This window comes from Canis aureus, chromosome 5, assembly GCF_053574225.1.
Source record: "Canis aureus isolate CA01 chromosome 5, VMU_Caureus_v.1.0, whole genome shotgun sequence".
Taxonomy (NCBI): Eukaryota; Metazoa; Chordata; class Mammalia; order Carnivora; family Canidae; genus Canis; species Canis aureus.
This window is the reverse complement of record NC_135615.1, coordinates 29,179,232-29,194,294: the sequence shown is the minus strand read 5'-3', so window position 1 is coordinate 29,194,294 and position 15,063 is coordinate 29,179,232. Positions and strand designations below refer to the sequence as shown.

Genomic DNA, 15,063 nt, shown 5'->3' with positions numbered 1-15,063 from the left:
CTGCATGGGATTCTCTCCTCCTCTCTCTGTCCCTCCCCCTGCTTGCTCTCACTCTCTCTCTCTTAAAATAAATAAATAAATAAATAAAAGTCTGTTACTCCATGAAAGCTGGCAACATCAGATCCTTACTGCGACCTTAAAGTGCCTATTTAGGCCCTCAGGAGGAGAACAGATATATAGCCATCCCAGCATCTGCCTGCATACTCCACGGGCTTCCACGTATGGCGCTCCCTGGAGTCAGGGTCATGGTCAAGACCCCAGTAACCACAATGTGCCAGGAGATGTTGCAGCCCATGGGTATCAGTTATACTTCAGGGAGAGTATTTCAAGACCATGGTATCTCAAGATCACAAAAAGTCCATAAAAAGCAACAGAACTTTATATTTACACATGACAAGTCTTTCAGTGATTCGAAGGAAAGTTTTTTGAAATCTTACTGTGATTGACCCACCAAATTATCAATTTTTTTAATCCCAACTTTAGAAGCAAGGTAATAAATTGAGTGATAAAGACTGGTTCTCCATAACATATTCATCTCTGTATCATTTACACTTAAAAAAAAAAAAAACTAGCCACAGATTGGTTTCAGAGAAGAAACTAAAATGTTAAAAAATACTGTTACTCCACTAATTGCAGAACTCAAGAGGTTCTGTAAACTCACAAAGGAAACCAGTGATCACACAATGCCTCTTTTCACCTCTCTGTCACAAGTACTCCCTAAGACCAACCTCATTATATAATTTACATGAAAATTTAAATTTATATAATTTACATGAAATTTATATAATTTACATGAAAAATAAAAATTCTCAACTATAAGACACAAAGCATTAGAAAAAAAAAAAGTGTCTCTGTCAGAGTTGAGGGATCTTGTTGAAAGAAACTAAAACTTTTTTTCTATTGGCCAATATGTTCTTTACAGAAAGAGCAAAAACTAGGAAGTTTGCTTTACATAAATGGAAAATTTGGAATAGAAGTCATCACATCTAATACTTTCAAAGTTTAGTAGATGCTAAATAGTAACTTAAAATTTCACCCAGAAGTAAATGTAAAAAACACTATTTCTTTGGTCTCCACATTTTAATGCTCACACTATTATGAAGGGAATATTTAAATTAAGCAAAATCCTAAGACTCCTGTATTTAAAAATGTGTAATTTTATGCTGTAATTTCCTTTACTGTTTAAATTCTAATTTCAAATGCTCTTTCAGGGCAGTACTGTGCTAGGCTATGTTGCAGCTCTGTTCCGATTACCTAATTACTTATGTGTTTACCCAATCTGTGTAAAAATATAAAGTGGTGGTTATTTCATAGAGAAAAGCACCTTTTTAGCCTAAATATAGATATTACTTCAGGACTGAATCTAAAAGAAAATGATCGTTATATATTCTGGCTAAACCAAAAAAAAAAAAAAAAAAGCCTGAATTGGTTTCGATATTAGAACATCATTTGCAATATAAACATAATCACATTTCATAAGTCTTTGTGCTGGAGTAACATTGATTTAACTTGAGAAGCAAAGGATCTCTCATGTTAATACGCTCTGGCTAACGTTAAGATCCATGACCTAATGTTTTGACTTTTTTTTTTGACAAATGTATGAAACATTTGCCTAATAATGTCATTGTACATTTTTCTAAAAGACTCTCTGCCAATAACACTAACCTCTTTGATTCTTTAGGGATTAAGCACATCCATTGTTCAGGCTTTGTGTATAAATAACTCAAGACTCAATTCGCTTCTCCTCGTAGGGAAGGTTGATACTCCTCAGTGTTTGCTCTCATGGTCCATCCCCTACTTCCCACTCTGGCCAAGGAGGCAACCTTACCACTTCTACCTGTAGGGTCCAGGTGTTCATCTGCAGGATGTAAATCTAACAGGAAGTAAATAAGAGCATGCTTATTTTCACCACGAGATTTTCACCTACGTTTACACATCTCCTTTGTAAACCTGTGTCCTTCACCCATGTTCTGACACACCTCCTGACCATCTTGATGGAATCCTCAGTTCCCCGTGCTTGGTCTAAATTCCTAAGTTTATATTGCCCAACTGCATGTTTGGATTCTGGAGCCCTGCCTGTTTCATTCTACAGACTTCTTCTGGTGTCTGACTGACTCTTTGACTGCCCTTTGACTCATGCAACTTTCTACTACGTGTGAGTTTGCATGATTCCCTTTTCCCTCGCATGGGTCCACCCTGTGTCACTTGCTATAAATCTCCAGGGATTGGCCTTGACATACATTAAGACCATAACAAAAAGATTGGAGAGGCTGAGAAAAAGCCATGCTAAATGTGAAACAGTGGAACAATTAGCGAGTAAACACAGCATACCAGCACATGTAGATGGTGTACACAAGAACATATTTAGAGGAAATGGAACCATCCCCCACCAGGCAAGGACAGTGAGGACATCCCTGTGTCCTTCATCTTCCCATACTCTTTTTTTATTTTATTTTATTTTTTTTTATCTTCCCATACTCTTATAGACACTGTGAGCCTGGAAAGCGAGAATCTGGTTGCAGGAGGGAAGAGATTCTAAAACCAGATGAACTTTGTTCTTGGGGGTTGGGGAGGATCTTGGTTACTTTTTCTTCTGACTTTTGGTAACACTGACCCTTATCTGCAGAAGGGGACTGATTCCGGAGAGCCTGAGGGTCTGGAGTAGAGAAGGCAAGAGTCTTCCTCTGCCCACTGTTCCACTGGCTATGCTGTCCTTCAAAGGAACCAGGTTTACTGAAGGGTCTCAGGCTCAAATCCCCCACTTCCTGGCAATGGCATATGCACTCTTGTTTCATGGCTTTCTTCATGTTTTTCCTCAATCATGAATTCACTCCCTCCTTTCAAAAAAACTGTCCCATCTTCAAGGACTAATTCCTATGTCACCTCTGGCATCAATCTTTCATTGACTACCCCAAGCTCTTTCCTTTCCTTAAAATTCTTTCCACTATCTACGTGACATGTTAGTTTGATGAACATAGGGTTGTTTCATATTTCTTCTCCCCAGCAAAATTCTAAGGTCCTTTTTTTAAAAAAATTATTTTAATGTAAATTCAATATAATTAGTGTAGAGTGTACTGTTAGTTTCAGAGGTAGAATTTAGTGATTCATCAGTTGCATAGAACACTCAGTGCTCATTACATCACACACCCTCCTTAATGCCTATCCCCCGGTTACCCTACCCCCTCACCTCCACCCCTCCAACAACTGTCTGTTTCTGAGAATTAAGAGTCTCTTATAGTTTGTCTCCTCTCTGGTTTCATCTTATTTTTTCTAAGGTCCTTAATTAGGGTGACTTAAATAGACTTCTCTGGTGTGCACGTGTTTTCTCTTGCTTCCATGCTTTGCACAAGCTATCTATCTCCCTCTGTTTGGCCCCTCTGTCCCTTCCCACCCTACAAGATGACTAACTTCTAAAAGTTAGACCTTTAAGACTCAACCACCCCTGCCCTGATAAATCCATAATCCCCTTCTCCACTCCTACAAAGAACTGATCGGCACCTGCTCTGTGCCATGACTAGACCATACAGGGAGCGCTCTGCATACAACAGTCACATGACTTTTCTTCTCTGAACCCCTCAAGAGAAAAATTCTGTCACATTTATTTTTTTTATCCCCTATGCCTAGTGCCTCTCCCACAGCATATAATCCATATTTGTTTCATTCCTTGAGAATCTGGAGTCTGGAGCCAGAGCCAAGGAGGGATCGGGAGGCAGGATCGAGTGTCCTGAAGGAGGGAAAGGGGAGTCTGCACATTTAGACAGCACTGAGGAATTCCACCCATGTGCAGGTTCCCCCGCCAGCTGGGGGTGGGGGACAGTCCCTGATAAGCACTTCCACATTTGTTATCTCTTTCAATCCACTTGCTTGCATTTGCAGAATTTATCTCGTTGTTACTTGTAGCCAGTTTCCTTTGGGGCTCTCCCTGGCCCTTTACAGAGAAAATCTGCAGATCTGACTGGAGGGACTTGACCACAAAATTGGGATGCCAGAAAGGAGAAGCTGGGCTTTCTGGTCGCACCAGGACCATGCAGTCGGATGCTGGTGACTAAGAGCCTACAACCTGAATGGATTGTGCGGGAGAACTCAGAGCTCTACATTGTTCATTTTCTCTTTGTATGACAGCCACATGGTGCCTTCAACTCAGAGAGCCTCAAAACTTTTTAAATATCATCTCATTTGAGTAAATTTTAACTGCCCCAACAAAAAAGTGTTCTAAATAACTCAGATGCTTCTGACTTACTTAAAATGATACATCATCATCATTGTGGAGGAGCAAAGTTTTTTGAAACAAAAAAACCCAAGTTTTCAGTGGTCACCTCAGGCAAGAACTACTGTGCCCTCTGTCCATCATTTATTTCCTCACATTCTGAATCAGAGTCAAAAACACGTTTTCCCCACTGCCTTCTGTCCCCTGCCCAAAGTCCCAGATCTCTGTTTTGCAATGCATTTCTGACACATGCATCTACTGCTGGCCATGTTTGGACATGAGCAGCTCAGTAGATGTGAATAAATACTACCAACTAAATGATCTCTAGCCATGCCATTAATCCCTGTGGACCAGGGGTCAGCAAACTATGGCCTGGGGGCCAAATCCAAACCTCTGCCTGTTTTTTGACAAACAGTTTCTTTGCAGATTGCCTATGGCTGCCTCTGTGCTACAGGAGCACAGCTACGCAGTGAGACAGGGACCAGCTAACCTGCAATGTTTAAGATATGTATGATCTGTGGTCATTGAAAAAGTCTATTGACCCCTGTTCTAGAAAACCAGAAAGGGGGAAGCTAAACATTTTTATTATTACCTGGAGTTATGCTTTTAGATATTTACAATAAGGCCTGTAGCCTGAAAAGGTAACACAGGAGTACGGAAGCCTTCCATCATCTACACTTATTTGCTTGATAGCCATATATTGCCTATCTGCGAGACCCTCCAAATTTTCGAGACGTGATCTCATTTGGCCTTCCTACATCTTCCTTTCCTGAGATCCTTTATTTGCTCTCTCCTCCAACCAGCTCGCTGCTCCCCTGACGCCATTCTGGGTTCTGCTGGCCTTGTCTGGCATTCTTCCTGGCTGCTCAGTGACCTTCAGCCTGCCCTTCCTTTGACCCCCATCACATACAAGCTACTTTCTCGACATCCTAATATTTTTACAGCATCTCCCCTCTCAAACTGCGGCAGAGCCATATGTTCTTGAAGAACATGGCTGGAATAAAGGTCATGACATCACTGGACCTCACAGTCACCAACTTTCTCCTGCTCTCCTTACCACCACTGTCTCCATGCTGGCCCTTGGTCTGTCCCAACCAAATCGTGAAAGGAAAGAAGTCTGCATCCCCCTCCATGCCCATGGTGTGCGTAAGTTAAATAATAAATCATGAATAGTTAATTCTATGCATCAGAGCAGAACAGCTCCATTAGTTCTTCATGACACCAGCTGCTGGCTGGAGCCTCTCAGCCTTAGGGCAGCTGACATCCGCGTGCACTCACTCACATCACGTCATTGGGGCATGAGGATAAGTAGAGTCTGGAAACTTAAGAGGTGGTCTAATGTTAGGGTCTATGTCTAATGGTACAGTGAAGAATGGTATGGGGAAGAGCTAGTGGAAACTGGGCTTGAGGCTGAACTTTTCTTCTTACTGTGTTCTGCATTTTAGCATAGTGATGTCACCTCCCTGCCCCTCACCTTTTCATTTATAAGAAGTGGGTAACAATGTCCATTTCACTGGATTGCTCAAAGATTCAATGAAAAAAATGTACATAAAATGCTTCAAGTGCTTGGTATGTACTAGGCACTCCATGGCACATACTGTGACTCAAAAGCACACACCACATTTAATGTTTACGTGTTGGTATGTATTTCAGCAAAAATATTTACCTACTAGGTGTGAGAGACAGTGCTGAGAGCTGGGACTATGTACTCTAATGATCAAAAACAAGATGCTTCCCAAATTCATGGAGCTTACAGACAGGCTATTTGCCTACAGGGCTGCACATAAAATGCCCACGTGGCTCTTAGACACTGAATTTTGGATGTGAAGACAAAACTGATGTCCTGGAGCAGGAAGTAAGCCAATGAATGAAGTGCAAGCAACGTTCACCTTTCCCCTCATTTTAATTTGCAGATAAGAAACATTATGCTTGTTCTCTACCCTCCAAAATTGACAACTAACTTCAATGGAGAAAGGAAGACACACTTCCAAAAGCTACATGGGAATCTATGATTGGCACGGAAGAGCCCAGATTATGGGAACAAGTCTAAAGAAAGTTCTAGCATGAAAGGCACCTGGTAAATGATACACTAGCCAGTGCCTGGTTCTCAGAGAGAGGCCCTTAGCCAAGTTCCTCAATATGAAGGTGAAAGTAGATCTAGTTACATAGACTAGGGAAAGGGAAGAGAAGAACATGTAAATCTTGGTCAAGGACAGATGTATTTCACATATATTCTCCTTCATCCTCCCGAGGACATGGATGTTAGCTAGTTTGAGCACTTAAAAGCATGAAACTAATAAGGAAAAAAAAAGGTCTAGGTTGCTCACATTTTCTGTGGCTCTTCTCAGCTCTTCCTCCCACTTAGAGGTTTTATAGGCGGAAATCTTGCCCAACCCAGCACCTGGCCTCGCTCTCAACAGATTCTCCAGCAAACATAGATGGGATAGAAAACAGAGCCCAGTCAGGTGCCAACAACCTGCAGGAGGCTCTGTAGCTGTTCCCAGGCCGGCAAAGTCCAGCTCCCATTCCCACTGGGACCAGGACCAGAACCAGAAAGTTCCCAGGTCCTGGCATACCCTTTAGTGAGTGTACATTTTAAGGTTAAAGGATCTTATACTTATTTATAAATCAGTTGTTGAAATTATAGTTATTAAATACCAACTGTGTGCCCTTCACTGTGATGAGCAATGTGAAGAACTTCGAGCCCATCAACAACAAGAGGAGCCAAGAACCCCCGGTGTTATAGCGAATGATTTTTCAGAGGATCTGAGAGGACCTATGACTAATGTCTGATGTTACCGAAGCCTGCTGACACATCGCGAAAGCGCTGTGTTTGGGGTAATCATCCTCTTCACCAGTGGCCATGATACTGTGTACAAGGCTCTAGAGTCCACTAAGCTTTTCAGTGAGTGCTGTGGTCTCCGAGGAGCTGAGAGCTGCTAAAATCATCAGCAGTTTTTAAAACACTCCAAGGCAGCAACAGGCTTTAGAAATTGCCTAGAGGCTTCTGACATGTGTTTGGCTGGTCTAGGGTGGTTCTCCTGGAAAGAGGCCATGCTGTAGCTTAGAAGCCAGCAGAGTGCATGCCAGACTTTCTTCAGTGCCCAGCAAATAATGGAATTTTAATATCCAGGAATGAGGGAGGAGGGGAGAAAAACAACGGGAATGACGTGTATCATTACACTGCTCTTGCACAGTGCATGGAAATCCCTCCTGACACGCAGCCTTCTTCACTGGGTCTTGAAATGTCAAACTGCACTCCCTTTGGATCCCCATGCAACTCTACTAGTGTACATGAGAGCATTGTGTCATCACACCATTAACTTGCACCAAGAGGTCACACCATCATGGTCTGATTCATGGGCCTCACATTCAGACCTGGCTTTGAAGCCTGGACCCTGCCATTTACTAGCTGAGTTATTCACCACTGTAAAGCCTCAGTTTCTCCATCATTACAATGGGGATGACAGCCAAATTATTACAAAGATTAACGATCCTTTTATCCAATAACTCATATAATACATTTAGCATGATGCCTCCCATGTTGCAAATGTTCCATGTTGTATTTTTAAGAAGTGCCCAATTAACAGTGAGTCTAGGAGATTCTGATTTAGTTCACCGGTTTTCTCTGAACAATTTGGGGCAGGATTTATCTTTCCGGGGGTCTAGTAAGAAGATTCTTGACTGTTCTCCCACCGGAAGTGAAAGACCCTATGGCCTGGAATGAATTGGGTTTGAGGTTTAAGCCTGACATGACTCAGACAGCTGAAGATGTGAGCCACTCAAGCTGCTATAGCCTTCGGGTGGTTTCATGACCTTTGTGTGAAGATGCAGAATGGACCGTGCATTTTTATAATTTTGGCATTTCTTAATATTTATTGGGAAATAATTTAAATATTATAATTTTGTTGGATTCTACAAATGTATACTATGGAAGATGTCATTGTAAGTAATTTACATTATTTAAAGTTGAACAATATGAACACAAAAATAGTATTTTTTAATTTGCATTTTTTAGTCATTAGTCCATTTGACTCTTTCATAATCTTACTGAATTTTGTTTCTCTTTTGTAAATTGTTTCATTTTCTTTGCCCATTTCTTAAATAAGATTAATATTAATTGACCTGGAATTGCTCTTTATATACTAAAGATAAGTTTCTCTTTGCTGCATACACTTTTCCAGCCTTCTGTTTACTTTTATTCTGTTTTTGCTTGAAACAAAAGTTAAACATTTTTTATATAGCTAACATTACTGATTTTTTCCCTTTATAATTACTTTTCATTGCTGTTAGGTTTTAAAAATCTTTCCCTATTTTAAAACTAATTAAATATACCTATTTTCTTACTTACTTTTGGGTGTGGTTCATTGATTACCTTTTGCTGCTTAATCCATTTGGAATTCTTACTCTGGTAACAGTTTTAAATGTTAATGAGTTGGTATGGCTTTTCTAGAAAACATGGTTTTAATATCTGTAAAAACCACAAATTAGTTGGTTTTCCTTGCCCCAGTAATTCCACTTCTAAGAATCTAACTTAAGAAATGATTGACATGTGGTCAAAGATTTCTACATGAAGACAGTCATTCCAATGCTGTTTATAATTAGCAAAAGAAGGAAATAGCTTGAAGTCTCTCACGGGTGGTAGAGTGAGTCAATGTTTTTCAGCAGCACTCTCCAATACAGAACCACTAGTCACACGTAGCTACTTAAATTTAAATGCATTAAAATGAAATAAGATTAAAACATTTCAGTTCTGGGCAGCCCTGGTGGCTCAGCGGCTTAGCGCCGCCTTCAGCCTGGGCATGATCCTGGAGACCCGGGATCGAGTCCCACGTCAGGCTCCCTGAATGGTGCCTGCTTCTCCCTCCCTCCGCCTGTGTCTCTGCCTCTCTCTCTCTCTCTCTCTCTCTCTGTCTCTCATGAATAAATAAATAAAATATTTAAAAAAAAACATTTCAGTTCCTCAGTTGCATTAGTCACATTTTAAGTGCTAACAGCCACATGTGACTAGTGGCTACCACGCTGGATGCTATAGGTATAGAACATTCCCATTCTCAAAGGAGTTTCCACTGTACAGTGTTGCCTTATGGCCATTAAAACAAGCTTTTTAAAAACAAGAATATTTAATAATATCTGATATATTCATAATACAAGGGTAAGTAAAAATATAAAAATACAAGATATTTGGTAATAACACAAATTCATAGTGGCTGCAATAATTTTAATTATCAATACCTTCAACAAGTGATTTTTTTTTCCCAGAGGAAACCCAAACCCTGGTCTCATGAAGGTCATTGTCTTAAAGAAAAAGAAAAAAGAAAGAAAATATGAAGATGTATAGGTACTTAGAAATTTAATGACACACACAGAGAAACCTAGTACATGGCACCTACTCAGTAACTGCTAATTAATTCAAAATCCAAATGGGAATTACCACACTGAGTGATATGCAAGACCTAATTAACACTACATTCAATGACCAACAGTGGTCTCCAAGAAGCCACGACTCTGCTTTTGTCAGCATCTGTTATCCACCCAACAAAGTCACAAAAACGATAATGGCACTTAAGAACTTGGAGTGCATAAAGCAAAGAACTTTACAGAATATTCAGTAAATATGAAAAGGCTATGAGGCCTCTCAAACATCAGTAGAAAATTAACCACTACAAAAGAATATTTCATGTACATGTGATAAAAGAATATTTCATGTACATGTGATTAATCACTTTGGGAAACATTGCCCATAAAGAAAACCTGCAGGTAATTTCATACCCAACCTTCCCACTGTGAACTAAAAAAGCAATATACAAAATATATTTTTTAAAAAATCTTGAGAGTATCAAAAGTGAGAAAAAATATCTGGGAAAAGATGAAAATTTAAAGCAGCAGCCTCAGCATTTGGCAACACTTTTATCTAAAGGATGTATGTCAAGGACAGAGAAGTATCTGAGAGGCTGAGCACCACTTCAGTGGCTTAGAGGGTCAAAAGTTGAAGTCTAGAGCCCACCAGGGATAGGTGCTCTGGTAAATCTCTACATTTTGTGCTATATAGAAATAAACCAATCTTTAAAGGACTGAAATCCAGCTTTGAGCCATCTGAGCTTCCCAGAAAAATCTCAAGCCCTGAAAATGGACTAAAATGATCCCAGATTGGGGCACCTGGGTGGCTCAGTTGGTTAAGTGGCTGACTCTTGATTTCAGTTCAGGTCATAATTGCAGGGTCGTTGGACAGAGCCCTGCATCAGGCTCTGCACTCAGTGGGGCGTCTGCTTCAGGATTCTCTCTCTCCCACAATTTGCATGCTCACTCTCTCTCTTTCATATAAGTAAATAAATCTTCGGGAAAAAAAATGATCCAGTTTATAATCCCCCATGTACCTGACAGAAACACCCCAAACTTCCTATAGCAGAAAAGTTCATCATCCTAGGCTTTCAACTATTTCTACAAACAAATGTTTGAATATGGGGATCCCTGGGTGGCTCAGCGGTTTGGTGCCTGCCTTTGGCCCAGGGCACGATCCTGGAGTCCCAGGATCGAGTCCCATGTCAGGCTCCCGGCATGCAGCCTGCTTCTCCCTCCTGCTGTGTCTCTGCCTCTCTCTCTCTCTCTCTCTCTCTCTCTCTCTCTCTCTGTCTATCATAAATAAATAAATAAATAAATAAATAAATAAATAAATAAATAAATAAATCTTTAAAAAATGTTTGAATATGTTCATAATACAATCAAAAATGACCAGTCACACAAGGACAGAAAGAAAACAATAAAAACAACTCATAAAGGGACTCAAGCTCGGAATGATCAGATATGGGCTTTAAGATAACTATGTCTATGGTACTGGAGAAAAAGAAGTGTTATTTAAAACTTTGTGAAATAACTGAACATTCTAAAAAGTGACAGAGCAGATTTGAAGAGAACCAAATGGAAATTCTAGAACTAAAAAACACAATAACTGAAGTAACTCAATGGATGCATCTGAGACCACACTGGACATACCTGAAAAGAGAATCTGTGGCTTGTACCTAGGTTTGGAAGGACGTATGAAAAGGCAAAAGCTGGAATAAATAGAAGAAAGCACAGGATACAGGATATGGAGAGATTTTCTAATGCTGGAATCCTTTAGGATTAGGATTAGGAAAAGTGAGCCAATGTGATGTCAGAAATAATGACTGAGGATTTTCCCATGAATCCACAAATTCATGAAGTCCTAGGAACCTCAGGCAAAAATTTAAAAAAAAAAGAAAGAAATCTGCATCTGAAATCATCATATTAAAGCTACAGAAAACTTAAGATTAAGAGGAATATTTTAAAAGCAGTCAACAATAAAAGATGACATTTAAAGGAACAACAGTTAAAATGATTACCAACTTATCAACAGCAACAACAGAATCCAGCAGACAATGGGATCTATCTTCAATGGAAAGAAAAATCATTGTCAATGCAGAATTCCATTCCCAGTAAAAATACCCTTCAAGAATGAGAATGAAATAAGTCATCTTCAAACAAGCAAAAACTAATAGAATTCTTTACTAGCAGACCCACATTTGAGAAGATACCAATGAGTGTTCTTTAGGGGAAAGAAAAGTAATCCCAGATGGAAAGTCAGAGATGCAAAATGAAGGAAAAGCAGGCAAAGTGGAGAAGTCAGCAGCAGCTTGAATTCTGCGCAAGGATGTGGTGTTAAAGAATTACATGGAACTGACTCGCAGGGAGAAGTTATCTTGCCCCTATACAAGTTAGAAATCATATCTAGCAAACTTCTGGAAAAAAAAAAAAGTTAAACCCTATTTTTGCATGGAATATATTTTTTACTCTTTTGGAGTGGAGAAACATAAGATGCCATGAAGAAAAAAATCAACAAGTTCTACATGATTTGTTAAATTCAAATGGCCAAAGAAAGAACTTACAAAGTAGTAACTGAGAGAAAATATTTACAATAGTTTATCCGCTAAGATCAGGTTCGACTGCATATTGAAGGGGATCTAGGGGTGGAAAGAGATAACATAGAGGTTTCCTTTGAGGTTTCAGGTACTATTAAGCCACATATGTATTATTAATTAATAAAAATAGATAATGAATTAAGACAGAAAAGCTAAGACAACTGTTTGGAGAAGGTAGCTATTATTTGGTCTGGCAGCCAGTAGTTTTTTCTGTTTTCTGTTATGTGAGTTGAAACTATATTATAAAAACACATTTATGGGGTCCCTGGGTGGCTCAGTGGTTGAGCATCTGCTTTTGGCTCAGGTCGTGATATCAGGGTCCTAGGATTGAGTCCTGCATCAGGCTCCCCGCAAGCAGTCTGTTTCTCTCTCTGCCTGTGTCTCTGCCTCTTTCTGTGTATCTCTCATGAATAAATACATAAAATCTTAAAAACACACTTGTGATATTTATGATACCAGATAAGGAATAGTTCTTTCCAGTGGTTTGTTAAAATAATTTTTAATATTTGTATTTTCAGTATAGTTTAATATTTCAGCATAGACTGCATGTCCCTTAATGCCCCCCATCCTTAGAATTTTAACTATTTATCCTAAATGCCATAAGAATATCACTCCTGAATTCTTGAGATAGAATTCCTTTGTTCTAAGGGTAGGCCAATGGGGCTGTCAATGGCTCTGTTCCATTGCTTTGAAAGGACGTCATTTCCAAACAGAATTATTCCATCAACAATAGTGCTGTCGAGTGTCCCTATCAGCATATTCCTGTCTCACATTTTCTACTCTGACAGTCCCCTTTATTTCAAAGTGTTTCTATAGTATGTCCCTCTGTTCTCTTAAAACCACCATCCTGGGGACACCTGGGTGGCTCAGTGGTTGAGCATCTGCTTTCAGCTCAGGTCCTGATCCCAGGGTCTTGGGATCGAGTCCCACATCGGGCTCCCTGCATGGAGCCTGCTTCTTCCTCTGCCTGTGTCTGCTTCTCTCTGTGTTCTCTCATGAATGAATAAATAGAATCCTTAAAAAAAAAAAAGACTACCATCCTAAAATGACAGTTTATGTCAGTGACTGAACTGGATCAGTTCAGGAAGGTTCTGCTGTAGGCAGGAATAGCTGGATGGTAAAGTGGACATTTGGCATCAACTGAATTTTATTCACAGAGCACATCATGGTTCCAGGCAAAAGCGAGAGAGAACGAAATTGTCAGTTGACCTTCACTCACCTGCCGGAGCTTGGTTCCTACCATGGAGGCACTGCTGTCAAGCACAAATACCACGTTCTTGGGTAAAGGAGGTAGGTCTCTGGGGGCAAAGTAGTGCACAAAATAGCCATTTAGAACCTGGTGGAGAGAAGAGAAAGTAAAAATGGTAGTGTCCAGTAAACTACTTAAAATGGACAGTCTATATAACTTCCACAAGTCAGAGCACAAAACAGAGTCTGGGCAGATTCCACACTCAGAGCAAAAGTACCTACTGTCCTGATCCCTCCAAGAGAACTAACTGCTAGTTTAATCTGTATAAAGATAAAATCCTCCTTTTGTGACTTAATCACTATGTTGACTAACTCAATTTTAATTATCCCTTTATGGCCCTTGCCACTTGGAATTCCTGCTTCCGTCAATACATGGTTTTTGCAAGTTGAGATGTCAAAGTTGTCTACATTCTGGATGCATGCTAACGCATTTTAATATTCCCACCCTGTCTCTGGAGCATTAAAACCTAAAGGGAAATGAGCCATGGACCAGGCTCTCTTAATTAAAACTGAAGATGAGCTAAAATTCTAACTTCATCTAAAACACCACAGGGGAAAATTACATTACAGATTTCATTTGCTCTCCAGATTACTGAAGCAGGAAATAGGAAGGGAACACCCTTAGTCCCCTTGGAGACATATTTTAGGTTCAAACCAATTTCCAGGAACCAGAAAGTTTTCCCTCCCTTAGGTAAGAACTGGGATCCTTCATTCTGAATCTAACTAAAAGTATCAAGCAACTAACAAGAAATGGCAACCACGAGCCCATTACCTCTATGTCCCCAATGCTCTGTTCCCTGTTGACATCATATCTAATGATGAAATCTCCTAGAATGCCATTCTGGGCAATCTTGGCCTGTTGTACCACACTGGGCTTGAAGGTGACTTTGGCGAAAGTGTCGTTTTGGTTGATAACAGTAGAAGGAGGTGGCCCAGAATCATCTGCAAGCAAGATGTAAACATAATTCACAATGGCACACATTAACACTTTTCAGAAAAGAAGCAGGGCTGTTCTGCATGGGTGCAGAGGGCTCAATTTTATCAGTTTCAGGTTTATATTCCATATGAACTTCACAGACTTCATACTGATAATACATCACAGTACAAGAGATGTTAGAGATTTCACCTTTATGTTTTCTTTTTCATCTTTTACGTGAATTTTTTAAACACACAAAAGTAGAGAGAATAGAGATGAACCCCTGTATCCTTTCACCCAACTTTAACAATTATCAACCTCTTACCAGTCTTTTGTCTCTGTTTCTTTGAATCCCCTCACCATCTCTTGCTATTGTTTTAAAACAAATCCTAGGCATCTTATTTCATCTGTAGATACTTTGGAATGTATCTCTAACTATAGGAACTTTTTTCCACATAACCACAAGTAATAGAACCAATGCTCCATGCCATACTATCCCTGAATATACTCAATCTGTATTGGAATTCTTCTGATTCTTTAGAACAGGTCTTGATATGGCTGATTTGTTCGAATCTGGATCAAAAAAAGACCACATATCACATCGGGTTTATGTTTCTTAAATCTCCTTTAATCTACAAGTGCCCCCTCCCGCTGCCTTTCTTCTAAGGCTACATAAATGTGTTATAAAACTCTGGTTTTCTTGTCCCATGGAATTTCTTACATTGTGCATTTTGTGATTGTTTTCTTGTCCTATT

The 15,063-nt window shown here is 39.8% G+C and overlaps 1 protein-coding gene across 1 annotated transcript in view; it reads right to left on the bottom strand.

The window, feature by feature from the left end:
• ITIH5 (inter-alpha-trypsin inhibitor heavy chain 5) overlaps nt 1–15,063 on the bottom strand; it is a 75,155-nt gene that overhangs the window by 18,717 nt on the left and 41,375 nt on the right. The window contains exons 6-7 of the mRNA XM_077897283.1: nt 14,165–14,334; nt 13,364–13,480 (exon numbers count right to left, since the gene is read on the bottom strand). Coding sequence (XP_077753409.1) covers nt 13,364–13,480; nt 14,165–14,334 — 287 coding nt within the window. The remainder of the gene's footprint in view (nt 1–13,363; nt 13,481–14,164; nt 14,335–15,063) is intronic.